This window comes from Manis javanica, chromosome 13 (genome assembly GCF_040802235.1).
Source record: "Manis javanica isolate MJ-LG chromosome 13, MJ_LKY, whole genome shotgun sequence".
Taxonomy (NCBI): Eukaryota; Metazoa; Chordata; class Mammalia; order Pholidota; family Manidae; genus Manis; species Manis javanica.
In genome coordinates, this window is record NC_133168.1 from 52,027,792 (window position 1) to 52,055,474 (window position 27,683).

The window sequence follows — 27,683 nt, forward strand, 5'->3', positions numbered from 1 at the left end:
AAGTGAAGAGAAACATTTCATATTAACACCTAAGTACCTACTTACAAGTTTTCTTCCATCCCCCGAGGTAATTTAGAGACAATATCCAAGTGAGGAGTACAACCCGGTCAAGGCTGGGACTACATCTAGCCACCTGGAGCCAGGGTACTGTAATGTCAACTGAGGTAGTTAAAGGGGTGCAAGCGTATGCTTACACCAAAGTCAGAAAGAGGAGTGCAAATAAGCTCAGTAGATTAGCTGGAGGAAACTTGCTAATACTGCCACCTTCAGTCATATAGTCAGTACCACATAGCATGTGAGCAGGAGCAAGGACCCGGCTTCAAAGTCTGGGTCACTGCAAACAGCCGAGGTGTGAAATGAAGGTAAGAGCATGAAACAGCCCTCAAGGAGAAGCAGTATTCATGCAAACTGCAGCTACGTTTCCTGCAGAGCAGCAACTCCAGCGCCTGTCAGTATCTTCTTCCTTGCTCTGCAATGTGTGTATTTAGATGGTATAACTATCTGCCTCCTGCCCTATCCATATCCCCCACTGTTTTATAGGGGTGTGTTGTTAGTGGTCATCACACTTACACTCTGGTCTACAGGCTAAGGAATACTGTGACTCAATCCTGCCGAAGCAGGGGAGGAAAGAACTGGAATCGCTGACGAGACCTGGCACTGGATGCAGGAGCTGAACAGGCCTTGCTTTTACCCCTTCTGGGGAAATGGGAGAGGCACTCTGATGGTGTGACAGTAGAACTATGTTAGGCAGGGGATTTTTTTTTTTTTTTAGCTTATGTATTAAAAAAAAAAGGAAATGTCACTGTGGGAAATAAAAGGGATGAACTATAATGCATATTTATTTTTGGCTAACTAATATCCAAAATGCTTATTATATTCAGATCTTTCGGTTAAAATATCATGACCACTGGGAAGCACCATTAGAGAACCAGTCCTACAGGAAAATGCTGGTTGTTAAAGCAATATAATGGTTTTAAGAATCCTTGAGCTTTGCTTACCTCCATTATAAATAGATGTAACTAATAATGAAAAACTTAGTAGCAATCACAAAAATAAAGACCAGATTCTGAAACAAGCTGGTTGTAATGAAAAGCTATATTTATTTAGTGCCAGTTAGGTTTTATAGATACTGAAATTCCTTACAAGTCCAATTCTTTGGTTGACAACCTTTTCATTCTGAAACAATTATTTTAACACAGTATTTTATAAAATGAAATTTCTTAGGAACACTAATAGAATGCATTTAACTGAAGGGCTAGATGTTTCCATGAATACAAAAACAGGGCCCACTATACTCATGTAACACACAATCTAAGAAAGGGAAGTAAAGTGCATGATATAAACCCAAAGAAGAAGTTACTAATGCTATTATTGGAAGTGCTTCAAATAAGGACCTGTATGAGTTCTCTTAGAGGACAATCCAAAAAGTTTTAATGGAGGTGGTATCTGTAACGGTTAGTTTGGAGGTTCAAACCTCTAATACCATGCTTAAATATAAACTGAAATGATCAGATTACCTACTGGTAATGCTCATCTTGCAAGCAAACTCCTTAAAGGCAAGAACTAGGTCTTACTCACTTTTGTGTCTCTAGAACCCACAAAATGGTTGACATTCAAAGAGTATTTTAAGAACTGTACCACAAAAGAGCATTAGAAAGATCAAACCTTATGTAAGAAATTACACGTATTTCTAAAATAGAAAGCATATATAAGAGGAGAGTTAAGAAAGGTAGTAATACTGATTTATTTTTCATTCATTCAACAAACATTTACTGGGCATCCACTATGTACCAAGCACAGTGGGCAGGCTTTGGACATCAACAATGATTCAATTGTTCCTTTGATTTGTAAAGCTCTAAATTTGAGGATCACTTAAAGGTATCATCTGGTCAGGTGATAAAGGGCCAATAGAAACATAAATTCGAAATTACCGCATCAAACTTAGGAGAAATATTATATGGCCTTAGTTTAATCCTATTTTACAAATGAAGAAGTTGAGACCAGACAGAATAACTGATTTGTCCAAGAAACTACAGTTATTTCACAGAAGAGCAGGGATTAGAATGCAGATTTTTGGTTTTCAAAACAATTTTCTCCAGACTGCTAAAAAGGACTCAAAGTAAGTCTTTTTAAAAGATTATTTTGTAATTTAGGTGTATGACAGTTGCCACAGCAAACAAAGGAAAAATTAAGTGTGCGAATAATTTAAAGAGTTGAGTTGTTGAGTTTCACAGTCACCAGTCGGGCAGAAGGTCCTACAGCCCATAGGAAACTGAACAAGAAATAAATGCTTGTCTTTTCTTCAGGCAGTATGAACTGGCAAGATTCCAGCGACATCATTTAACATATGCCTGGCATTATCCTCTTACATCAGGCGCAGCAAATTAGGCCGGTTTTGTAAAGCCTTCCAGCTGAGAAAGGTTGTTACATTTTTAAAGAATTAACAAAAACAAAAACAAAAACAAAAACAAATAAGGACAATATGCAAGAAACCATGTGACTTGCAAAGCCGAAACTATTTAGTATTTGGTCCAGGAAAAAACTGGCCAATCCCTGTCTTAAATTAGTAAAAATTCTAAAACTTTGTATTCACAAACTAAACTCCCCAGGTTACTTGTACTAAGTATTATTATGTGACTAGGTCTACCTGCTATAATGTTTAACAATGTTTCAAATCTTCTACTGAACATGTGTACTTACTGATTTGAATTTTCTACAATTTTCAGAAAGAACATGTAATCAAAACTTCACAGGTTCTGGCTTGAGTAGGTTATTATTTCCAACCTCATATTAATTTAGAAACAACTGTAGTTAGTTTGTCATATGTAGGAGAAACACTTTTGAAGAGTGACTGTTGTTACTGTTATCACTATTATTTTATTACTCTCCAGTTTTTGACTATCTCCTAGTTTTTTTTCCTTCTGTTAGGTAAGAATAGTAGGAGAGTAGTTCATGGGATCTTTAGCCACCCCCAAGTGGACCATGTTAAAAATGTTTAAGAAAAATTAGCTTAGAGACAAAAATTTAGGTTTCTAAGAAGACAACAAGCAAGACGGTGATCTGCAACCACTGAGAAACACTCTTAGTTTCTTCTAAGTCAGTTCCTTTAGGATTTCACTTCCTTAGCCTGGGGTTTTGTGAATTTATAGGGTAGTCACATTCAATTTTAATCGGTATATGTCCAACTTTAAAGAAAAAAAAAGTCATGAAACACGAAAATTAAGGAACAAAAAGTCTTCACATAACCATAAACAGTTTCTTGAAGACCAGACACATGGAGGTAGGATTAAAAGAAAGATGCACCTCTGCAAGAATGCAATGAACAGATTATTTTTGCCTTGCCCACAATTTTGAACTATTTGCACCATTTCTCACTTCCAGAGAGGTGAGTTTAAAGAATATAACACATTTTTCATAACATAAAGAGAACAGTATTTCCCACACATCCAAAAAGGAGCACTATTATCTCCTCAAAAACAGAACAGTCCCCTTTCTGGCTCTTTTTACCTTCAGTACCGAAACCACATTCTATTCCATGTGGGTCTGCTGCCATCTAGTGGATTATTTAAGAAAACAAGCCTCACAGCAAAGAGCATGTATTTTGCCATAAAATTGTAGATAACAGCTGGTACTCGGGGTTCCAGCCTGCTGGAGTTCACCGGGGTATGGGGAGGACCCTGCCGAGCAGTAAGGCTGGCTGGGCTGCAGGGACACCTGGGCCAGCCCTAACAGCCATGTACAGCTTTCCAAGAACTGTCTCCGAATTACTGAGAACAGAATACAGCTATCTTCTTTTATAGCCCAAAACATTTCTTTTGCTCAACACAAAATAACTCAAAGTTGTAATAGCTAATCACAGAAAAAAAACAATGGTTAGTGAAACTCCTGGACAGGTGAATTTGAGATTCTCACTCAGTCTGACCCACATCCCACTGAGGAAGAAGAAGTAGAGTTTAATGCTGACCAGCCGGCAGCCTGGGAGGCAGTCTGATTTGGAAACCCGCCCTCACTTCTTCCTGGCTGCTGACCTTGGGCAATTCACCTAATCTCTCTAAGCTAAAACTGTTCCAAATGGAGAGAAAAATCACCTCTTTCTCAGTTGTCATGAACTTGCATGGAAAACAACATTAAGTACCTTGTACATACATAGTAAGAGCAAGTTCAATAAATGAAAGCTAACAGTATCAAGTAGTTTATGTTCTTCTGAAAGTCAGAAAAGAATATTCTTATTAACATGTTTAACTAAATAATGTGAACCAAGCTTTAGGAGAGCACTGGAACTTAAGAATCTGTGACATAGTTATAAGGATTGTAGAGATAATGATAAATATCAATGGACATAAAATATTTATATCCCAGAATTAAGAGAAAAGAGTCACTACTAGTAACAGTGATAAGCATGTAGCAGTTACATACAAGGGATATACTTTAAACTAAACTAGAAAAAGGAACCTAAATATTAAACCAACTCTGTTTTATTTAGACTTAACTCTTCTCATCTATCAATCCTTCCACCTGCTTTAAAGGGGGTTTGGAGAATTACATGAAATTGTATATACACATGAAAACATTGTGGAACTGGCATAGATCTCTGTAAGAACACAAGATGCTATTACTAATAAGTTTACAGTAATTAGAATCATTAGTTAGGTTTGTTACAGAGTACAAGGGGCACGGGGTCACAGAGCAAAGAAACTATCAGCTAGCTGAAAAAAGTAAAATATCAAAACAAAATGGTTGTAAGGAAAAAAAATCAAGTGAACTTGGTCTATCTCATAAACCAAGAAAAACTAAGAAACGAATATTATAATTCTATAAGGCACATCACAAGCAGGAAAACTCCCTAAAGGATCTGAAAGACAGCTACTAAAATAATTATGGGCTTTTTTCGAATATGCCCTCTATCTCATGTTGTGTCTTGTGATCCAAACAGGGAATTTATCTTCCCTGTATGTAAAAGAATTGATGCAATCTGTGAAGAAGAGAAGGGGTGGGGAGGAAGGTGAAGGATCAAGAGCTGAGCTCCCTCCCCGTGGAGTCTGTGCCTCCAGGGGCCAAGCCTACCGGGTGTGCCAAGCTCTGCATCCCAGACCAGCACAAGGCAGGCATATTCACAAAGCAATCTCAGATTTAAAACACACTAAACACATTTATTTTTCACTTTCTCACCAGTTTTCTTCCCAGAAACTGCAAAGGTAGAAAGGCATACAGGTTAGCAAAGTAGAAATACAGTGCATTTTAAAGTTATTACAGATTAATGAGTTAAATCTGAAGGTACGGTTCTTAAAAATAAACAAAGTAAAAAAACAAGCGATTTGAAAACTGTATGTAAACAATACTTTGCATTTGTAAGATTGCTGGAACACTGCAAACAATCTCTTAGCAAAGATACTTGATGCTAACACTTTATCACATGGGCTTGCTCAGGGGGAGTCCAGAATCAGAAGTACCAAAAGCCCAGAGGAGGACATGGCCCCTTGAGAAGGGCATCTGTGGAGGACTTGCCCAGCCCTGCCATTCCAGTTCCCCAGCCTGACCCTCCCTTGGCCCACCTCCTTGATGAGCTTCCTTCCTGTCATCCCGAAGTCCCACTAACTCTCCTACTCCCAAAGCAGCCAAGTATCAGCTATCACAGTAAGTTCACCTCCAGTTTATACAGCGGTGATTTCCAAACCGTTCCCTTAGTCCTAATTTCTGATTAGTTCTGTATGTGAAGACACTGTGCTGCTAAAAACACTGAAAATGAATTTCTGCTTCCTACAAGAACATGGCAGAAGTTTGTTTCTGAATCTTACCTTTTCAAGTCATACAAAAGATGGGGTCGGGAGGATGACCCACAAAAGATATATTTTCAGAGAAATAAAGACAACAAAACAACTTCTCAAAAATATGTACATGTGGCTAGAAGCAACAGAAAATAGCAGATCGTGAATGGGAAGCCATATGGGTGGGCAGGGACCAGGGGGGCTGCAGAAGGAAACTGGGGAGGCAGAGAAGACATCACCAGCAAACATCCACTTTCAGAAGATGACCGCACCCTGGTGGGACCAGGAGCAGAGCTGAGAATGGCCTGGGCACTCTGCAGAGCACGTCCAAAGGGGAGGCCTGGACTCTGCTCAGGGGGCCCACAGGCTGCTGATCTATCAAGGACTCCCTTTCTCTAAGAGGAGGCAGACACTTTAGAAAGAGGTGGCTGTGCATCTTGGGCCAACACGATTATGGGGTTGGGGAGAGAGGATCAGGACTTAGGGAGAAAGACCTATGCCGGACTCCTTCTGAGAGACAGAGGAGGAAAGACTGCCTCAGGCCAGGACAGAGATAAAGGAGCCCTTGAGAAAAGACAGGCATTTCCCTCTCCCTTCACAGGACCCTCCTGCCAGGAAAATCAAACTCATTCCATTGGAGAAGAAGAAAGAAGTAGATAGAGTAACCATACACTTGAGACTAGAAAAAAATTGTAGAGGAGAACAGCAACATTCCCTACAAAGAACACACAGTAGGAAGAAACTGTTGCCACGAAGAGGATAAAGTCAAAATTATAACCCAAAATTGCACGACAATTTTTTTTTTACTCAGTGAAGCAATTGCAATTTTAAGGGGAGACCACAAAAGAACTCACAGGTGAAATGGCCTGGTAACAGGCGTTGGCAAAGTAGAAATTAGAGAACTCAGGAAAGAAAAAGGCAAATCAGAAATGAAGACCAGAGGGCGGAAGCACAAGAATGAATAGACGCATACAACAGCCACTGTGCATTCACCACCGGGGAAATCACCCGGGCTCCTTGGCCACGCCCCCTCACTGTCCCGTAGCTTTTAGCTCTTGGCTTGCTCACCGCGACCCGTCTCACTGCCTGGCGATTTCAACACACATCAATGATCCTTCCACCATCCTGGCCTCCATTCTTTGCACATTTCTCCCTAAATGATCTTGGCCTCCATCCTACCTTAGTCACACACTCAAAAGATCATATTAAAGGCTTTCTCGTTACCAGAAATAGTAACTCTGCCCACCATCTTACTTTCACGCACACTACTTACAAATCACCGCCTCCTGTGTCCAGCTCATCATCGCTGGTGCCCTGATTCCAACAGGCCTCACCACCAGTCCTACCACCTGTTGGTCCTACCACCCTCTTATCTTACCATTTTGCCACTTTCCCTCACACAACCTCCCCGCCACACCTATGTCTTTACTCGCCTCCTGACCCAACTTTGCCACCACGATCAGGCTTCACATTCACCTCTTGCTGATACCCTCTGTGAGCCCTTCTTCTGTTTACCTTAACCACCTGGCAAATCCAAAACTCTGGTTGAGCCCACTGTGCCTCCTGTATCATACGCACGTGCCATACGTCATGAAACCAAACCTCTGTTAATGGACGTTGTAAGGATTCTATGTTTAAAAGTTGGGGAACTTATCACTTACACTGCCTCCATAAATGAACTCTACTGAGTTCTATATAGACAAAGTAAAATGTGATGCTGACTATATGATAAAATTCTCCCATTGTGGTTCCACATTCCACTTATTTAAATGCTCAAAACCCAGAGTGCAATCCTGAGTCCCTAGAATGGCCTGCATGGCCCCACTAACCCACCCCCAGCTCCTACTCTGCCCTTTCTCTGAGCCCTGTGCATACTAGCATCGTTAGCACACCCCCGCAGCACGTTCCCACAGTGGCATCCTTGTACCTGCTCTTTCTACATCTAGAACATCCTTTCTCCAGATACCAAAGGATATACCCCCTCACTACCTTTAAATATCTGCTTGACTATCATCTCCTCAATAAGGCCTAGCCTGGCACCTCATGTGCCCATTTACAACTGTAATCCCTTCTCCAGGATAACAGATTCCACTGTTATGTTTCTGTCTTAACACTTAACATTTCTTTCCAACATACTATATAATGTACTTACTTATGTGTGTCTTCCCTCACTAAAGGGTAAATCCATAAACGCAGGTATGTTTTATTTCATTCACTGACATTTCTCCAGTATCCAGACAGTGTCTCGCACATCACAGGTGCTTAATAAATACTCCTGGAATGAATGAAAGCACCTACATGCACAAGTAATGCCCTGGTACAACATAAAACAAAATCCAAATGCATAGTGCTACATGAATCAGACTGTTCTAGGTTTAAATACCAGCCTCCCCACCAAACAGAGGATGAGTGTGAGCAAGTGACTTAACCACTCCAAACCTCTACTTTCTCATTTGCCAGAGTTGGATGGAAGATCAAGTGGCAATGTGCAAAAAAAACATACAAAATACCAAATACAAGGCACACAGTACACAGTTCATAAAAGACATTTAAAACTTAACATACCTTCCAGAAAGAGACTTTTGAATAAAGCAGGGTGCAAAGGCAACACTATATAACTAAAGTGGCTGGGTTTAGTTGCGCCATTTGCCCAGCTTTCCTCCCTCCCATGCAAGGCAGTGCTCTGCATACTCACAAGTAACAAGCCCTCAGATGGGTTTTTAGTTAAAGAAAATAATAGTGCACAGGCTAGGAGGGGATCTTGGTGATATTTCTGGGACTTTAAATGGGATGAAGACAAAACTATCCCAGAGAAGCAGACGGCTATACTAATATTGGTTGCCTCAAATAACGATCATGATAATGACGCTCTAACAAGAAGGAAGACTGAAAAAATCTAATGCACCAAAGACTTACAGAACACTACTCTGTATAACCTGTGGGTTCTTCCAAATAAATTAACAGGCAAACCAATTAATAGCTACTTTAAGAAAAAAATACAGTTTGGAGTAAGTAAAAGGCAATTTCTCTAATGAAAAATGTTACTCAGCAATTGGTGAAAAACAAGAAAAGACTCAATGAGATGAAGACAAGAATTTTCAAAACCATTTCAAGAAACCCAAACTAAGCAGCCTAGCCTTATATGTGCTCTCTGCTCTCAGATCTGCACCCAGCCGACTAAAATGTGCAGGCTGGCAGCAGCACAGAGGAGCTGAGTGATGTTTACCCAAACAACCGTGAACTCTTTTTAATAAAAGAGAAGGCACTCTTTAATACAACTACTACGAGACTAAAGATACTTACAGTGAAACAAAATCTAGTAATAATAATTTTAAGATAAATGTGAGTGTGGAAACATACATATGAACATTTTCATTGTAGACTCAGCATCACATTTTATCTACATGGAACTCAAGATTCATTTGTGGAAGAAGCATAAATGTTAAATTCCCCAAATTTTAAACATACAATATTAAGGCAAGATGCCCATTAACAGAGTCTGGTTAAATGATGTATGGAACATTCACATAATGGAAAATTACACAACCAACGAGAAGAGAGAAAAAGCAAGCAACAAAAAATAGGTATAAGATGACCTCATTTTCATAAAAAGTAAAGTAATATAATTATGAATAAATATAACCACTTAGATTTATTATTAAATAAAAGCATGCAAATTGACCTTAAAGTTGATTTTTGCCTTAGTTTGCCACTGAAGAGCAAGCGATTTTAGTAGATAAGTGCTGAGAAATAAACTGATGTCGTTTTGTTAGTCTTGGCTTATCTTTTAATGGCTTATTTAAAAGTAATGGCTTCAAATAGGAAGCATATCATAAGGAATGTATGTTTAGTACAGATATTTCTATATTACTACCCATTTCAGCTATTCTTCTTAATGTGCTATTTAGCAAATGAAAACATCCTTTGGTATCTTGAATTTTTCATCCAAGTCCATTAAGTTATTATAAATATCTCTTCTCTCATTCTGTTTCATGTGATCAAGAATATCTTCCAAAGCACAGTCATATCCATTACTTTATGAGAGGCAATTAAGTTATAACAAAATACAGAACCTCAGGGTTCAAAGGCTAATTTCAGTGTTATAGGGGTTTCCTATGACTTCAAATCCCAGTACAATGTGGCTGGGAATGCAGAACTGCATTAGTTTGCTAGGGCTGCCATGACAAAATATCAAAGACTGCACGGCTGAAACAACATAATTTTTTTTTCTCCCAGTTCTGCATGGAAACTGGGGAGTCTAAAGTCAAGGTGCCAGCAGGGCTGGTCTCTCCTGAGGCCTCTCACCCAGCTTGTGGATGGCCTCCTCACCGCGTCCCCAGGGGCCGTTTCCCTCTGCCTATGCACCCCTCATGTCTCTTCCTCTTCTTGTAAGGATACCAGTCTTATTGAACTAGGGCCCCATCCTTTCGCTCTCACTTAACCTTAGTTACCCCTTTAAAGACCCCATCTCCAAATACAATTATGTTGGGTAAGGGCTTCAACCTATGCATTTTTAGAGGGGACACAATTCAGTTCATAATGAGGACTTTCATAGAGTTACGTGAGAGGTAATTGGAAGAAAACTACTAATGAATAAATAAACACACCTCTCATGTATGTTCAGCCTACACTCAATGAACGAGTAACTTGTACCAGTCCACAGCATCCTTAGAAAGCCAAACCAGAGGGGCCAGTCATACTCACTGTAATTTCCCCCTACTGGTGCCTTCTTGCTCTCCCTAACACCATGAGGAACGAAGGGAGACCCTCTCCCATCTGACAACCCTCAACTCTTTAAAGCAGCAATCCTGGCTCCCCTCTAGGTGAAGTGTTCCCAGTACTTTCAAGTGCTCAGTACTATCAACGTATCATAGTGGAATTTCTTTACCCTTCTTACTCCTCCCTCTCTTTCCATCATTCATATTTAATAACTGCTTCTTTTTAAGAACTGAGGTCACAGGCAGGTAATGCGCCTTTCCTTTACAACTTCTGTATCTAATTGTTCCTTCTTCATTAAGGTAATTTTACAACGCATTAGGATTTCTGAGAGCTTCCCACCACTGGACTGTCTTTTTTCTCTCCAGTGTCACAACACGTTGGAATCACAACATTCTCTTTTCTGAAATGCTGAATTCTATTGCTCTTTGTGAAGCTCTTGAGGAATATATCTATGCATAAAGACATGATTCCGGGCCATAGAAGACATTAATAGGCCAGTTAAGGAAAAAAAAATTGGCACTTAGAAAAAAATAGACTAAAAGATGAAATACAAAAATATTCACAACCAGCATCTTCTTACCAAATAAGAGAGAGGAGACCGATGCCACAGGAAAGAAGAGAAAGGAACATTTATCCAATGGTTACTACATGCTAGCCACACTCATCCCCACTTCTTGAAAATAGATAAATGCACTTTTGGTACACTAAGTAACCTATCTGAGATCATTCATTCCAATTTCAGGCTGATTCATTACCGAGCACTATTTTTATAGTACAGATACTGCTAGAAACAAGACATATTAAGCCCTTTTTTCCCAAGAGCTGACATTTTAGTAAGGAAGGCAGAAAATATAAATTATAGTAGTTCAATTTACTGATAAAAAGCATTATAAAAACAAAACAGGTAATGAGAAAAAGAATGAATGGAGGAAAATGACAGGGAATCTCAGGGCTGTGACCTCTGGTGACAGGTTAAGTGACCTCTGGACTGACACTTGAACACGGAGAAAGAGCCAATCATGTGAAGATCTGGGAAGACATCTGAAGCAGAGAAAGAGCAAGTGCAAAGGTACAAAAAAACAACATAATTTTATTTTCTCCCAGTTCTGCATGGAAACTGAGGGTCTAAAGTCAAGGTGCCAGCAGGGCTGGGTTCTCCCGAGGCTCCTCACCTGGCTTGTGGATGGCCTCCTTCTACCGGCGTTCTCAGTACTATCAATGCACCACAGCGGAATTTCTAAACCCTTCCCATTCCTCCCTCTCTTTCCATCATTCATACTTAATAACTGCTTAATAACACCGTAAGAATGAGTTCAAGAAGCAGAAGGAAAGTCAATGTGGCTGGAATGTTGCAGCGAGGAGGGGCATGGCACGTAAGGGCAGGGACCAGGTCCTGGAGGATGCTGTGGGGCCTGTCAGGGATTTACATTTGATTGTAAGTGCCGCAGGAAGTCATTTTAGAGTTTTAAGCTATGGGTGACATGATCTGATTTAGTTTCAGAAGTTCCCGTTGGCTAGTGTGTGGAGAATAGACTGTAGATAGGCAGGAATAGAAGCAAGGAGAACAATTTGGAGGCTGCAAGTATGTGAAAAAGAAATAGCAGTGGTTTGACATGTGTGATAACAACAGGGATGGAGAGAAATTAAATTTGGAAGACAGAACCAACAGGACTGTACTTAGACTGAACAAGGGAAGCAAAGACACACAGTAGTAGGGTTTGGGGTTGGAACAAAGGGTAATAAATTTCATGTTCTGGGCAGAGGCATGTAGATGGTTCACATGTAGAAGCAGGGAATGATAAAGTTCCCTACGGCCATATCTTAATGCTTTGGTTCATAAAACAAAAGAGTTTACCCATATTCAGTTATAAACAGCACTCAAGTTAGGTCATATACAAAAAGTCATCAGAGAAAAGAAAAAAACTGTTCCTTTTTGTTAAAACTCGCTTGGATAACATATTAATTTCCACACCTATCTCTGTTCTATGTCAACACCTTAGGCATGAAGAAAATCACAACAATGAAATCACAGCTACTTGAAGTTTTTCTCTGTGAAAGGACAAAATTCCAACTGACTATTTTCAGATGTGTGATGTTAGGAGTAGATATATCAAACAGCACTTTAGGGGTGGAAGAAAGGAGGGAGATAGGAAAGAGAGAGAGAGAGACCGGGAAAGAGGCGGAGGAGGGAAGGGAGAGGGGAGGTGAGAGAACAAACTTTCAATTCATTTTTTCCCACAAACGGCCTTCCCATCCACCAACACCCGCCCCAGACCACCCCAGAAAAAAAAAGAAACACCCCCAATTCATGAATAAATACACAGTTCCAGTAAATTAATTAACTTCTCAGGACTGAGGTTCTTTTTTTAAAGAAAAGGTTGGCCTGGCACCAAAAAGAGAAGTCAATGATATTAGCTTCCCTTTTGTGCAGTCATGTGTTAAGAATGCAAAAATAAGTGTCCCCGTCACCAGACTCTAAAGAACTATGTTCATTCTCTAAAGCTAACAAAGGGCTCACACTTCAATACAGACTTTATATTTCATCTCAAAGTCCTAAGAAGCTTCTGGGGACAAGAGCCAAGCACTGATCCTTCATAACAAAAAAGAAAAGTACAGACACAGAATGAAAAGCTACTACAACATGGAGAAACCAGTATTTTTTTCAACTCTAAACAAGTCTGTGCTGAACTAACAGCTTTAATCTATAGGAGACAAATGATTCAGAAAGAAAAGATTCAACATAAACATTTTTTTTAGTCACCTTCTCTTAACCTTTATAACATGGACTTAAGTTCACACATTTTATGCCTCTCTAGAAAGTTTTGCCTTCCCAAATCTGCTGGAACATATACACACAGGACATTTGACACATTAGGCATCCGCCAGCAGAAAACTTCACTTATAAATTTGGCTGGATATATTTTATGTTACCAATGGATCTATTTTGTTCATTTTCCAAAGGCTAATTTTTAGCTACACTCTTTTTTCCTTTTAGATTATTCTTAAAAAAAAAAATTCAAATGCCAGAATTCTCATTAGCACTGATGGTAAGATTTACTATATGTACATACAGGAAAATTTTATCTCAATGAATATGTTTCATGGTCAGCTGTTGTCAGTTCTATTCATCAGTTTCCTTCAATTCATAAGTTAATTCTGACATGATTCAGACTGGAATCTCTTATGACTGCAACTCTGCCATCTCCTAATACTTAAAAATAACACATAAGTCTTAGCAGAACACTAGCTGTTCTTGTGAATGACTGTTTCTAGTATGGGGTTTTAAAAGTATGCATTATGGGTCCATATATGGCAGTTGGTCTCTTCATAACAAAGAGAATATTCCTGCATATGTTAGAGGAGCTTTCAGGATTCTTTAAAACTTTGCTTAGAATTATAGCTCATTCAAGTTAGAGTAGGTCATAATCCAATGCACAGAAAATATATGTAAGAAAAGCATGCCCTGGAGAGTGAAATAGCTTACATACTCAAGGTCACACTGCTATTTGGACCTGACTTCAGGAAATGTGCATTCACATACACAGAGCTTACCTAATTAGAAACTTTCCTTATTGTCTCATTGATCTTTCTAACTTCACAATATTCTGAAAAGTCTGATTCTCATCAGGGACTTGCAATATATAAATTACAGTGAGATATAACTATGACTAAACTGGGTAAAATTTAAAAGACTATCAATGCCAATGTTGGCAAGGATTTGGAGCAATATGAACTCTAATACACTGGCTGGTGGGAGTTATTTAGCTGTATCTACTAAGCAACCTTCACTACAGCTGAACATATACATATCCTATGACCTAGCAACCCAATTCCTAGGTGCACACATGAAGCATAAGAATGGACAGGAATGTTTAGCATTGTTCATACTACTAAAACACAAAGCCAAAACAAAAACCAGAAACACTCCAAATGTTTGACAGTAGATAGACTGTTTGATATGCTTGGATCTGGAATACTATACAGTTATGAAAACAGATGACCTACAGCTACCTGCAACAACATGAATGAATTACACACACATAATGGGAGAAAGAAGTCCAAGATAAAATATATTATTTGATTCTATTAAAGTTAAAGAATTAGGAAAATGAATCAGTGATGTGAGAAGTCAGGACACTGGTTATCTGTGGAGAGTATGGAGGAGATATAAGCATGAGAAAGGTTTCAGGGGGCTGATAATATCCTATTTGTTCATATATGTGGTGTTGTAACAGATAATTCATTGAGCTATACACTAATAATTGATGTGCTACTCGATATATATTATACTTCTATACTTTATCAGTAAAAAGAAATCCAATCTTTATGTGATGGATTTCAATATATTTATTGTTTCTTTCAAAAACATGAGTTCTTTCCGTGTGATCGGTATCATAAATACATACTTCTACATTGTTTGTATTTGTGCAACAATGAATAACCCCTGTGAAAATATCCTACTCTGGTTTCCACAGAGGCTTGCTTATCCTTATACCATACACTTCACTAGTAGAAATTTGTCTCATAGAAAATACAGACAACAATAAAGGGTAAATGGATGTATATCTCATTTCCAGATACTGCTAATAAAAATGTTACTTTTGAACACCTCAATGCAAAGCTTGAGAATTAAATCTAAGCATTTCTTTGGTGCATTATCATCTTCTATTACAAATGGTTTTATTTACATGCCAACTCCAGTCTACTGGGAATGGTTGCCTGGAGCACTGAGTTAGAAATACTGGATGCCATGCCAGGGTCAGCGACAGAGCACACTGTTGATGCCACTGGCAGAGGATGGAGCACAGGGGGCAAAAATACTTCCTGACTCTGTGAGAGCCAAAGGAACACTTTCTCTCAAAGGATAAAAACATTTTCTTAATCATTTTAAATGCTCCACAGAAAAATATATAATAATATTCTAGTTTGTTATACCAGTTTATTACTTATTCTTAAAAAGTCATCTTAACATAATCTATTTCTAATACAGTTTATATTTAAGTATTTGTAATAATTAAATATTTTCCTAATATTAATTATATTATTATAATATGGTTTAAATACCTCACCAGTAAAGCAAATTGACAAAGACTATAACATTACTCTTAAGAAAAAGAAGTTTAATACAAAAAAAAGTTTAAAAACATTGGTTTCATCTATCTTCTTCTTTGCAGAACAGAACTCCCAGATTACAAGAAAGAAAGAAACAAACAAACAAAAAGCCCCACCCCAATTCCAATCCTATTAAATGTTATGCTTGGTTCCTCCAAGAATTAAAAATCGTTTTGATTGCTATTTCTTTCTTTGGTATAAATTAAACCACACAATTCAATATTTTACAAGTTTTCATTTACCTTATCAAAACTAATATGAAAATCAACCTTTCCCACTGTAGTACCTAGGAAGACTTCAGTTGTAGTTGAAAAGATGCTTATATGCTAAATGAAGGGCATTACCTTACTTATATGATGTTTTCTAGATTTTTGTAAAACTAGATAATTTGTACTGACACAAATTCAAAAGACGCAAATGTAGTGTGAAGGTGAGCACCTAAGTGTGGTGCAAAGCACCATTTTATTCAGTCACAGCCAGTATTATTAGCTTTACCAGATGGGGAAAAAAGTGAACTGAAATTTCATGCTTCTGTCTTTCACTTTCATGTGATTTCTTCATAGCTCTTATCCGTGATACACACTGCATGGTGGGTTAGATTTTTAACAACTGTAACTCTACGTGACTCTAAATTTCCCTTCATTTCGATGCTGCATCTCAGAACTAGCAAAAATACCCAGAGATGACAGGTTTCACTGAACTCTTAATTTCAAATGTCAAATGAATACTCAAGCTGTCAAACAACCCTTCTCTATGTCTGATATACGGCAATTGTCTCAGCTGTCAAAACTACAAGCAGTCACCTTCTCTTCTTCCCATAAACTACCAATAGTCTTTCCTCCCATTTTTTAGCCAAAGCCTTTGACTCCTGTTTAATTTACAAAACAGCCCAGACAGGAACTCTTCATTCTTCGCCAACCACACTTACTGTCCATGCCACACTATGCCTTGAATCTACAGTGCATGGAAGGCAAGCCAGATGCTAGTGATCCATTGCCCTCTTCTCTTAACTCTGTACACTATTTCGTGATTATCTTAGACCCATGGTTTTATACTCTCATTTATACTCTCATCTCCAAATTCATTTGTCTAAACTAGATGTTTGAAAGGCACAGCAAAATTTACATGGCCAAAAATCTCTTGAAGATAAACACAAGCACTTTTCCTGGACACATCTCCCTGGGCAAGGGAAACAAAATAAAAAATGAACAAGTGGGACTACATCAAACTAAAAAGCTTCTGTGCAGCAAAGGACACCATCAGTAGAACAAAAAGTACCCTACAGTATGGGAGAACATGTTCATAAATGAATCAGTTTATAAGGGGTTAACATCCAAAATATATAAAGAACTCATACACCCCAACACCAAAAAAATAAATAAATAAAATAACCTGATTAAAAAATGGGTGGAGGACCTGAACAGACACTTCTCCAAAGAGGAAATGCAAATGGCCAACAGGCACATGAAAAGATGCTCCACGTCGCGAATCATCACGGAAATGCAAATTAAAACCACAATGACATACCACCTCACACTAGTAGGATGGCCATTATCCAAAAGACAAAAAATAACAAATTCTGGTGAGGATGTGGAGAAAAGGGAACTCTCTTACACTGTTGGTGGGGATGAAAATTAGCACAGCCATTGTGGAAAGCAATATGGAGGTTCCCCTCAAAAAACTAAAAATAGAAATACCATTTCATTTGGTAATTCCATTCCTAGGAATTTACCTGAAGAAAACAAGATCTCTGATTTGAAAAGACACCCCTATAATATAAACCCCTATATTTATCACTGCACTTATTGTAATAGCCAAGATATGGAAACAACCCAAGTGCCCATCAACAGATGAATGGATAAAGAAGATGTAGCACATATACATGATGGAATGTTATTCAGCCATAAAAAGAAAAGAAATCCTCCCATTTGCAATAACATGGATGCATCTAGAGGATATTATGCTCAGTGGAATTAGTCAGGAGGAGAAAGACAAGTTCCAAATGATTTCACTTATTTGTGGAGTATAAAAACAAAACAAAACAGAAGGAACAAAACAGCAGAAAACTCAGACACATGGAGAAGGGAATAGTGGTTACCAAGGGGGGGAGGGGTTGAGGAGGGGTGAGGGAGAGGGTGAAGGGGATAAAGGGGCACAATAATTTGCAATCACAAAATAGAATGGTCACGGGGATGGTAGTACAGCACAGAGAACACAGTTAATGACTCTGTAACATCTTACTATGTTGACAGATGGTGATTGCACTAGAGGGGGTGAGGCTTTAATAATATGGGCAACTGTTGAACCACAGTGTTGTATATTTGAAGCCAACATAAGATTGTATATCAATGATACTTTAATAAAAAAAAAAAGAAAAAGAAATCTCCTAAAAAGAAAAAAATTTTTACATGGCCAAAACAAAACGCTCCTCACTTCTCCCAAACTATAGTCCTTCCATCTCAGCAAATGCTCACCACTGTCCACTTGGTTAGTCAGTGCAAAAACCATGGAGTCATCTCGGACTCCTCTCTTTCTCCCAATCCACTCACATTCATCAGCAAGTCCTGCTGGCTCTGCCTCCAAAGAACATTCATCATTTCTCTGTCCCCCTGCTACCACCTTAGTGCAAGCCCATACCTCTCTGATCAGACCCAAGATGGCCAACGTGCCTCCCTTCTATTTCCCCAAAGTCTAATGGCTAAGCAGCAGCCAAAGTACTCCTTTCGAAGGACAGGTCTGATTGTGTCTCTTCCCTGCCTTTTAGAATGAAATATATATTTCCTAGATGGCCTCAGAGGCTTTAGCCGACCTGCTCATCCTCCTCTCTAATTTCGACTCCTGCCACTCTTGCCTCATGCACTGTGTTCAGCACACTGGATTTTTCTTTTTTCCTATTTTCGGAACACCTCACACTCTGGATTGCTTCCATCTAAATGCTCTTTCCCTGTATCCTCTCACTACCAGCCCCTTCTCACTCAAGGGACCATCTAAGTTAAGGTAGCTTCCACCCCACCAGTTGCTTTCACATCACTCTTTTTATTTCTCCATAGGAAATTATGTTGCTCATTGTTTTTTTTTTTTTAAACCATCTGTTTCCTGACCTTGCACTATAAGCTACACCAGAAGAGAGCCTTGTGGATCTTGCCTGCTGCTGGGTTCCCAGGGTCTGGCACACTTGACTAGCAAGTAGAAGGTGTTCAGTACATTATTTGCTAAATGAATACAGACAGACTGTAATAATTAAAGTCACTTAGTCTGAACCATTAATCTAGCATGTAAACCTCTTAGCAAGCGACCTGAGCCCCAGAATCTGCCCAGTACCTGCCAGTCACTTGTGCCTGGGATCGCACTGCTCCTGGGGCTGGCTATTCCATCCCTCAACAGCAGGGATGATCCCAAAGCCCTTATTCCTCCTCAAGCTGAAGTCTCACTGCTGTTGTTTCTGTTTGTGGAGGCCCTTACAACGATGCAGAATACATTTCCTGTGTTTTACATAAGACAATGCTTCAAATGGGTGAAGGTGGTGCTTGTTGCCTTCTCATGGCTGAACAGCCACAGTCTTCTCAACAGCTCTTCACAAGGCCGAGCTGTGAGCCTTACCACCACTCGGGCACACCCCACAACTACCCTGAATTGCAATGCAGTCACGTACTTGGCTATCAGCCACACAAATCTGGCCCAATTTATCATTTCTCATCTGGCTGGATCAACTAATCTCTTTCTTAGGAAGCACAACCTGATTTAAGTTAACTCTTGTCTCCTTCCAGTTCAAGCCCACACACGATCCATGTATCTTTCATACTTCAATCTCAGTATATCAGTCACTCCTCATTTGTGTCCCAGAATCCCTGACACTGTTTGTCATTCTCAGTACAAGCCACCACTCTTATCCTTTGGAGGAAAGCCTCCTGGTCTCCTTTCTTGCATAAAGATCCTGATTTTCCACACATGTAACTTAATTAAAAGCTCTCTTAATTTTCACAAAGGTGGCCTGAGACCAGCACTATTTCTAACCAGCAGCAAGGGAGTCACAAAAAGGAGTCACAAAAGGGCCCTTCTGTCTACCATCACAATAGATCTGAAGTTGGAAAAGCAAGGTGGAGTCACTGGTGGTGTCCTGGGACAAACTGGGGCAATCTTGGACAACATGAGACCTCTACTTTTTTCACTTCCTTGCTTCTCTAAGAATAGCCAAAGAAAACAAGAATTACCCTAACTCAGAATAAGGGTTATTTTACACTACTGTGCACAGCAGCACTGTTTTAGAACTTTCCATAATCTAGCTGTCCTCCCTTTACCCCCACAGCACACTGCCATCTCATTTAAATCCTTTGGGTTGGAAAGTTAATGATTAGATAAGAAAATACGGTTTGGTCATCTGAAAACATTCTTTATTTTTGTAGTTTCTTAACACATTGTGGTAAAGAGAATAACCTTAACGAAGTAGGCCGAAGAATAAAACTGTATTAACATACACCAAAAGAGTTGAGGTAATGCTCAGAGGGCCAAAATACTGGCCAGAAGGTGACCAGAATGATCCAGGTGTGTGACTAGCTGAGATTTAGGAACAAAAAATCCACTCAAATCTACTGCAGCAATTTTTTTGTACTTAAATATATTCTGAGGAGTAATGATTTCAAATAAAATGACATGGGATCAGTCTATCAGTATTCTGCCTTTGACAGGTACAGCAAAGTTTGTGGGAATCCAGATAATTACCTTCTGTATCTGCCTCAATAGATTAAAATGATGCCTCCTTAATTCTTCCCTGCTCCTTAAAAATATATTCCCTTTACAAAATACCATGTATTTCCCTTTACAAAAATCTTATTTTCAACCAACATGTCCCTGAAGTTCTGAGTGGTGCTTCCCAGTTCCAAACCTATGGGATTTAGTCAGTAAGTCTTATTAATATCATCCAGAACCAGATGGTCTTAAAACAAATATGAGTATTATTTTAAACCTTTATTTCACTAATGAAATAATGTATTATGTGCCTGGGGCTGTACAGAAAAACACAGTAAGTAATGTATCTTCTAATATAATTATAGGTCCTATTCACTCTAGAGTTCTAACCTTCTGAAATCTGTTCTTAGAGGAGTGTTCTTCCCTCTCATCCACTAAAAGCTGTTCCTCTCAACTCAGTTTTCCTTTTATGGACCTCCACCAAGTTAAGAATTGAAAACAAACTATGAAGTCAATTTAAAACTTAACGCACAACATTGTGTGATCTTCTGGATGTTGGAAGAGATTCGCTGGGCCAGCTGGGCAGGGTCACCACCAATTCCTGGAGTGTAAGACATAGCTGATTTGCTTAGTCACCAATTTCATCAGATGTTGGTGGGCTGAGCAGTTTCTAAATGGTCACCTAAAAAACATAAAAGTGACATAATTATATTTTTACAGTTATTGACTTACCCTTTCAAAATTACTAATCAGGGAGGTTGATTAATCTAAAAGGGTTAAGATCTAGCAAAGGGACAAGTTAAGAGGTAAAACTCCTGCCTATCAAAAAAACTAGACTTTACCTCCAAGTTGTAGGTTTAAAGGACAGAGTCAAGTTAAACAAGTAAAACAAGATTCACATTGTTTATATATTTTCTCCTTAACTCAACTGCAAACAACTGTAAGGCAGAGCCCACGTGTTATCTTCCTCCAACATTTAAAAAATTCTGGGCACAGAACTGGTATTTCAATATTTATTAAATGGAACACAGACTTAATGGTACACCCTAGAAATTTCATTCTATGTAATTTAGCAGACACAGGAACAGCTAAGGAACATATGACTAATGGGTCTCTAATTTTAATGGAAAGGTCAAATGTGAGAGAGCAGATGCTCTAAACACCTTCCCACCAGAGAAGAACAACTGTCCTTTTCCAGAAGCCAGCACCTTAGGAGAGGAAGGGCAGCCGAGAAAGATATGGGACGGAGGTAGATGACATTCTTTTCTTCTCTAATTCACACCCCACCTGGGAAAAAGAATGAAAAGGGGTGCCCCGGCATACACAACCGTGCACAGCAAAGGCTTTCAACAACTCTGACACCCATCTTTTCACTGTGTGTGCACTGAATACTTACAAGTTGTAGGCAGTTAATTTGCAAGTCAATGCTCTACTAAGAGTCTGCCACATGCCCAGCATTAAATGAAGCACTGCCGAGTTGCAAGCAAACAAACAAAACAACGAAGATAAAGATTCTGCTCAAATCAAGTCTGTCATTAGGAGAAAGGATAAAGTTAATGATATGAAACAGCAAAAGCCATACAAGTCAGCAAAAGCTCATATGTAGGCAAAAGTGACAGGACTACAATAAGGAAATACCACTACTGCCCTGATCTAGAAAGAATTTATGAAAAGAGAAACATAAGATTTGGATACCTGGGTATGACCAGTATAGAAAAACAACAAAGGCAAAGACATGAAGTCTGGGTCGGATGGACTCAGAACATGTGAACAGGGCAAATGCAGTATGTCATCTACCAAAGAAGGGGAGGCTTCTGGTCAACCCTGGATCAGATGATTCATGGCTGGGACGAATGGGAGACAACACAGGAAGGAGTTGGAATGAACTAACATTCCTGTGCAATGAAAAGCATTTCACATTGACTGTCTAATTTAATTTTCTAAATCTCCCCTTCAGAGTAGGTAGTAGCGAATAAACCTTGTCTAACAATAAGCAACTATAGCTTATAAAGATTAACTGGCAAAGTAACCCAACCCAACCATCAGGTGGAGGTGGGATTCAATCCCAGGTTGCTGGGTCCAAAGCTATCCATGTTTGCTACCACACAAAACTAATGTCACAGAAGAAGGCAGGTCTGGATGCTAAGGTTTACTCTGAATACACTACAATAAGAAACCACTGGAGATTTTTGGTAGGATAGAAGAGGTCACAGGGAAATACATGTCTTTGTTCTAAGGGTCAGTGTTGGCAGAAGTGCAACAGCTGAACTGTCAAGATGGGTAGGACAGTACTGGTTCTATGCCTGAAACTTTGGTACATCGTGGGATGAGCCCGACTGCCCTGGAGATTCTGGAAGCTTTGAGATGCTCTCCATTCTGCTTCATGGATCCACAGGTCCAGTTGATCTATTCTGCACCTCCCCAAGTCCTAAAGATAGACCCCAAGCCAATTTCATAAAAGGGTAAATGCAAACCTCAACTCAAAGACAGCAGAACAGCTGGAGCAGGGTAGCAGGAATGAACTTCCCTGCAGGTAGCCCTGGACCTGGGCCTGCAGCTGCCTGAGGAGCTGGAGCTGAGATAGAAATGAGACCATTCCCCAAGCCTCCCACAAACCACCAACTGGATCTTTAATTTCTGCATTTTTTTTTTCAGTAAGAACTTGAGATGTAATTCATATATCATATGCTCCACCCATTTAAAGTGTAAAATCCAACGGTGTTTTAAAATATTCACAAAGTTGTACAACCATCATATCACTTTGAAAACATTTCATTACCCCAAAATAAGGCCCATACTCATTAGCATCACGTCCCCATTCTCTCTGGCTATGCCAGCTATAGGCAACACTAACCTACTTTATGTTCTTTGAAGGTTTACCTATTCTGTACATTTCATATAAATGGAACCACACAATTTGTGTTCCTTTGTGACTGGCTTCTTTCTCTCAGCATGTTTTCAAGGCCCATCCACAGTGTAGCATGAATCAATACTTTTTCTCCTTTTCATTGACTAACAGTTCATTACATGGATAAAGACAGTTTTCTCCTGGCTCAATGACATCCTTCTTTTTCCTTTCCATCAGCTTGATCACTTAAAAAAAAAACTGGCTCACAGCCAATGCAAACACACTGAATGAGGAAATGTTCCTTTTTCTTATTTATGTGCTCTTTAGAGGGCGCTCCTCTATCCATGTTCACAAATGAGTCTGACATCCATGCCTCTTAAGTCACACTCTTAACTCTAGTGTCAACATGTCTGTGAGGCTACAGGAACCCACCAACTGCCTCTAATAGCCTTTTCAGCTGCTGGTGCAATTGGCAACCGGAAATCTCCATGTTGGGCAAGATACCATTGTGGGCCTCGCTGCCAGGATCAAAATGAGGTAATGCATGTCCAGGGGCCAAGAGCTTTTCAACTCAGGGAGGAAAGGTATGATCTGCTCTTGGATCTGCAAAGCCAACATGGACAGATCCTGACAACCTTTCCTTCATCAGAACCACAGCACATCATTACCTGAAGCCTACTCTCTACCCAGTAGAGGGGGTGTGGTCACGGCATCTTGTCAATTTGAGCTTAGTATTGAAGCATTCTCCTTCACTAAAAACTCAGGCAAACCCAGTCTAAGCCTTCTCAGTTTTCTTTTGAGGCCCCCTTTTTTCCCTCTTTACTGAATCACCCAATAGCTACAAACCCTACCAGTTTTCCTCATTCCTTTACTCAAGGGCCTAAATGTGGGAAAGTTCCTGCTGGTGAGATAATGGGGCTTCATCCACCCAGAGAGCACCTACTGTTGGACTGAGTGTAATTTCCTTAGAGAAAGGGCACAGCAGTGATCACTTTGGCTCAATGTTGAGTGAAGCCTGAAAAGAAATTGTAAAATGATGGAAGAGAAAGATACATAAAAACTCAACAAGATCACCAGCAAACTTAACTATTTCCTGAGCACTCTGCTTAGGACTTTTACATTTATTTCCTCAGTTGATTCTTACAACAAGCCTATGACCTTTCATATGAAGAAACTGAGAAATAATGAGAATAAGCAGGTTGTTTCATGTAAGAAGAGAGTTATAATTTGAAACTAAATCTTAGAGCTCACATTTAAAAAACTAAACCATATTGCTTCCTTGTATAACAAATTAAGGATACATGAACCCAACCAATTAGAAAACCCAAATTTATCACCCTTTGTCGACCCTGTATGAAGTTTTGCTAAATCAAGTTTTAGGATGAGGAAACTGACTTGAGATAACTACATGTGTGGATCAAGCTAACCCAGCGAACAGCTTTCTCCTTTTCTGTCTTATCCTGTTAATAATGATATCCAAAAGACAATGGTTGGCTCTTCTGATGAGGAAAAATGAGAAATACAGGAGCCAAATGACTGATTTTACTGTAAAAAATACATATACACATAGATTGGACAGCTAACTAAACTGACTTTTAAAGTGCATAATCTTTGCAAATAGGCTAAATCCACCAGGTTATTCTGATGTCTGCTTTTCACGTCAGTCTCCAGCACCTAGCACAGCTAAAACGCGCTTAAGTACTCTTGCTGAGTACTTGTGAAAGCCCAATCAGAATTCCTAGTTTTATTGCTTATTATCTCTACCTACACTATCAAGTGTGCAAATATCACATGTGTGGCCAGCAGCCTGCACAGCTCACATGCAGAGCATTTCCACCATACTCTAAGTTCTACTGAACAGTGCTCATCTAGTCATCTCAATAATTACCTTTCTATGAAGATACATAAAAACTATAAAGGGAAAGAAGGAAAGAGAGGATCAAGTGCAATATTTATAATGAGAATCTTCTTAAGACTGTTCTCAGAGCACCAGTGAAAGAACAAACAAAGGGAGTTTTAAAATGGAATACTGAGTGTTAAACACTACTCCCAGTTACTTCTGGGAACTGCAGAATCCTTAAGGTTAGCATTAAGCATGAATCTCATGCTCTGTGAATCTCAGCATGGACAAAGCAACAGAAATAGTTTTCTTAGTTGTGAGCACCAGCATGAAGCACTGGCCTTTCCTCAACCCTCTGTCTCAAAATGTAAGTTCCCAGAGGGGAAGGGGTTTTTGTCTAGTTTTGTGGACTACTGATCTTTTCTGAGGACCTGACTGTATAACAGGTGTTTCAGAAATATTTTAAAAATGAATGAATGCACCTATTTCCTAAGAACACACACCCATCCTGAGAAATGGTAACTATTTACCATTTCTAAGACACTGAATTCCAGTGCCTTCTTTCAGATCCTGAATGTCCCAGGTGTATTACTGCCTTGGAGCCTTTGCTGGGTGCCATTTCCTATCCTGAGAAGGCTCTTACCACGATCTCCTGGGACTGGCTCCTTTTCCCCAACACAGTCTCATCACATGCTAGCAAAGCCTTCCGTGGCCACCCTGACCTGCAGGGAGAAGTCAGTAACACTGCCACTCTCTCCTGGTCTAGTTTATGACCTCATAGTGCTAATCCCCATTTAAAATGATCTAGTTAGTAGTATTTATCCCACCTCTGGAATATAAATATGAGAGAACCTTGTCATCTTGTGGAACCCACAGTGTCGGCTGCACAGTGGCTGTTGCATGAATGTGAGGCTGATGGCTCTATGGACATGAGCATTCTTACATAAACAACATTCACTGTTCTTTAGCTTAGCTGCTCCATCAACTACTCTACTATTCCTTTTAGTTCACGATCCCAAGGATTATTTTTAATCCTTTCATAAACTAAACTTTCAAGTTAAATGGAATCACGGCAAATTTTACTCAGACTTTACTGCAGGTATTTTTTTATAATTTATTTTCCAACTACCAGCACTTGGCTAAAGTTTGGGATCCTAACCAAAATTAGGACCTACTTTGTTATTGGGAGTAGCAGAAATAAAATAACTGAAGAAAAATGATGTAGACCTTAATAAGTTAATATGGTATCATATTAACTTTAGAAACCTTGAAACTAGAGCGTAAGTCCTAATTAGTCACAAGTCTGAGACAAACTTCTCAAAGTGGCCTGCAAACCAAAGGCTTGTCCACATCACAAGACACAGTGTAAGGCTCTGTGCCCGGGTGAGACTCAAGACAACCCCAGAAGAAACGTCCACCATCAATATAACTAAGGAGCACAGCACTTCATAATCATTTTCTCTTCCTCCAGATTCTGTGAAAGTTTTAAATTATAGTCAGAATACATTGATCTGAATTAAACAAAAATTACTGTGCGTGTGTGTGTATAAAACAAGCAAATACAAGAAGCTTGCGCAAAAAAAAAAAAAAAAAATACAGCATTTGACCAGAAAGGCAATGCTGTTTTTTCTTTTTGTCTCTATTTAAAGGAAATAACAACCCAATATACATGGGGAAGAGGAGGCATCTTGAAATATTTTATGTATTGTTAAAGGTCTTAATGTAAACAAATTAAATGACAAGCACTGAGAGCATCAAAGAAAACGTGCCATCATGGCAAACAGAAAATCAACTACAATGAGCCTCCGAATACACGTATGTGGTTCCTTTCTTGTAGCCACACATTTCCAGTTCCTCTGTACTCGGGAAGAGAACTTTAGTGTTCTCTAATCCGTGAGTTAAAAAGAGGAAGAGGTCGGTTCGCGTCTTGCTCGAGGCAGAAGCTGGATTCCTGAGCTCGGCCTCCGCCGCTTGGGCGCGGCCCGGCGCGGGTGCACGCAGCCAGCCGGCGGGTGCGTCTGGGCGAGCGCGGCCCGGGGAGGTGTCCGGGCGGCTGCGCGGTAGACGTGGGGTTGGCGGAGCGGCCCTTGCCGGCCTCACCGTGCCGCGCACCCGCACCCGGCCAGGAGGCGCGGGAAGCTGCGGGCGCTGCCGAGGTGGGGCAGCGCCGCCCTGCTGCGGCGGCGGCCACCTGACAACGCGCACAAACAAGGAGGCGCGGCAACCTCGACAACGCGCCTCCAGGGCGCTCGGCCCGGGACCCTTCCCCAGGCTCCTCTTACCCGGACCTCCTCGGCTTCCTCCTCCTCCGGCCGCGGGAACCCACCTGCCCCAGAGACCCCAGCTACAGTCCTCAGCTGATGGGCGGTGGCGCTGGGACACCCAGTGCGCATGCCCGCAACGCAGTCCTGGGAAGGAGGCGGGGTTCGTTCCCCTCCCATTGGCCAGAGAGGCTGAGTGATAGCTTCCCTTCCCGCCCCACTCAGGTTCTAAGCAAAGGAGTAACAGAAAAATTGCAAGGGAGGTGGTCTTTGAGGTTTTATGTACAGACGGTGATGCCTCACCCTGCGTGCAAAAAACAAGAGGAGGGGTTGGAGAGCAGCTCTCTTCTTTATCTGGCGATGCTGCGTCCCCTGGACTCATGTCTTCAGCCTGCTCCGTTAAATCATGCCTATCTTGTTTCCTAACCTTTATCTGCAGTAGACTGCATTCA

General features: G+C 40.1%; 1 protein-coding gene across 3 annotated transcripts in view; it reads right to left on the minus strand.

Annotated features, from left to right (window-relative positions):
- The window catches only part of STX7 (syntaxin 7), a 42,145-nt gene extending 14,766 nt beyond the window's left edge, over positions 1-27,379 (minus strand). For 2 of the 3 annotated variants that reach the window (XM_017662657.3, XM_017662659.3), the window contains exons 1-2: positions 27,253-27,372; positions 20,815-20,964 (exon numbers count right to left, since the gene is read on the minus strand). In XM_017662657.3, coding sequence (XP_017518146.1) covers positions 20,815-20,899 — 85 coding nt within the window. In that variant the 5' untranslated portion in view covers positions 20,900-20,964; positions 27,253-27,372. Of the gene's footprint in view, positions 1-20,814; positions 20,965-27,252 lie in introns of all 3 variants that reach the window. The other variant, XM_017662658.3, reaches the window with a different exon arrangement.
- Positions 27,380-27,683: the final 304 nt, after the last annotated feature.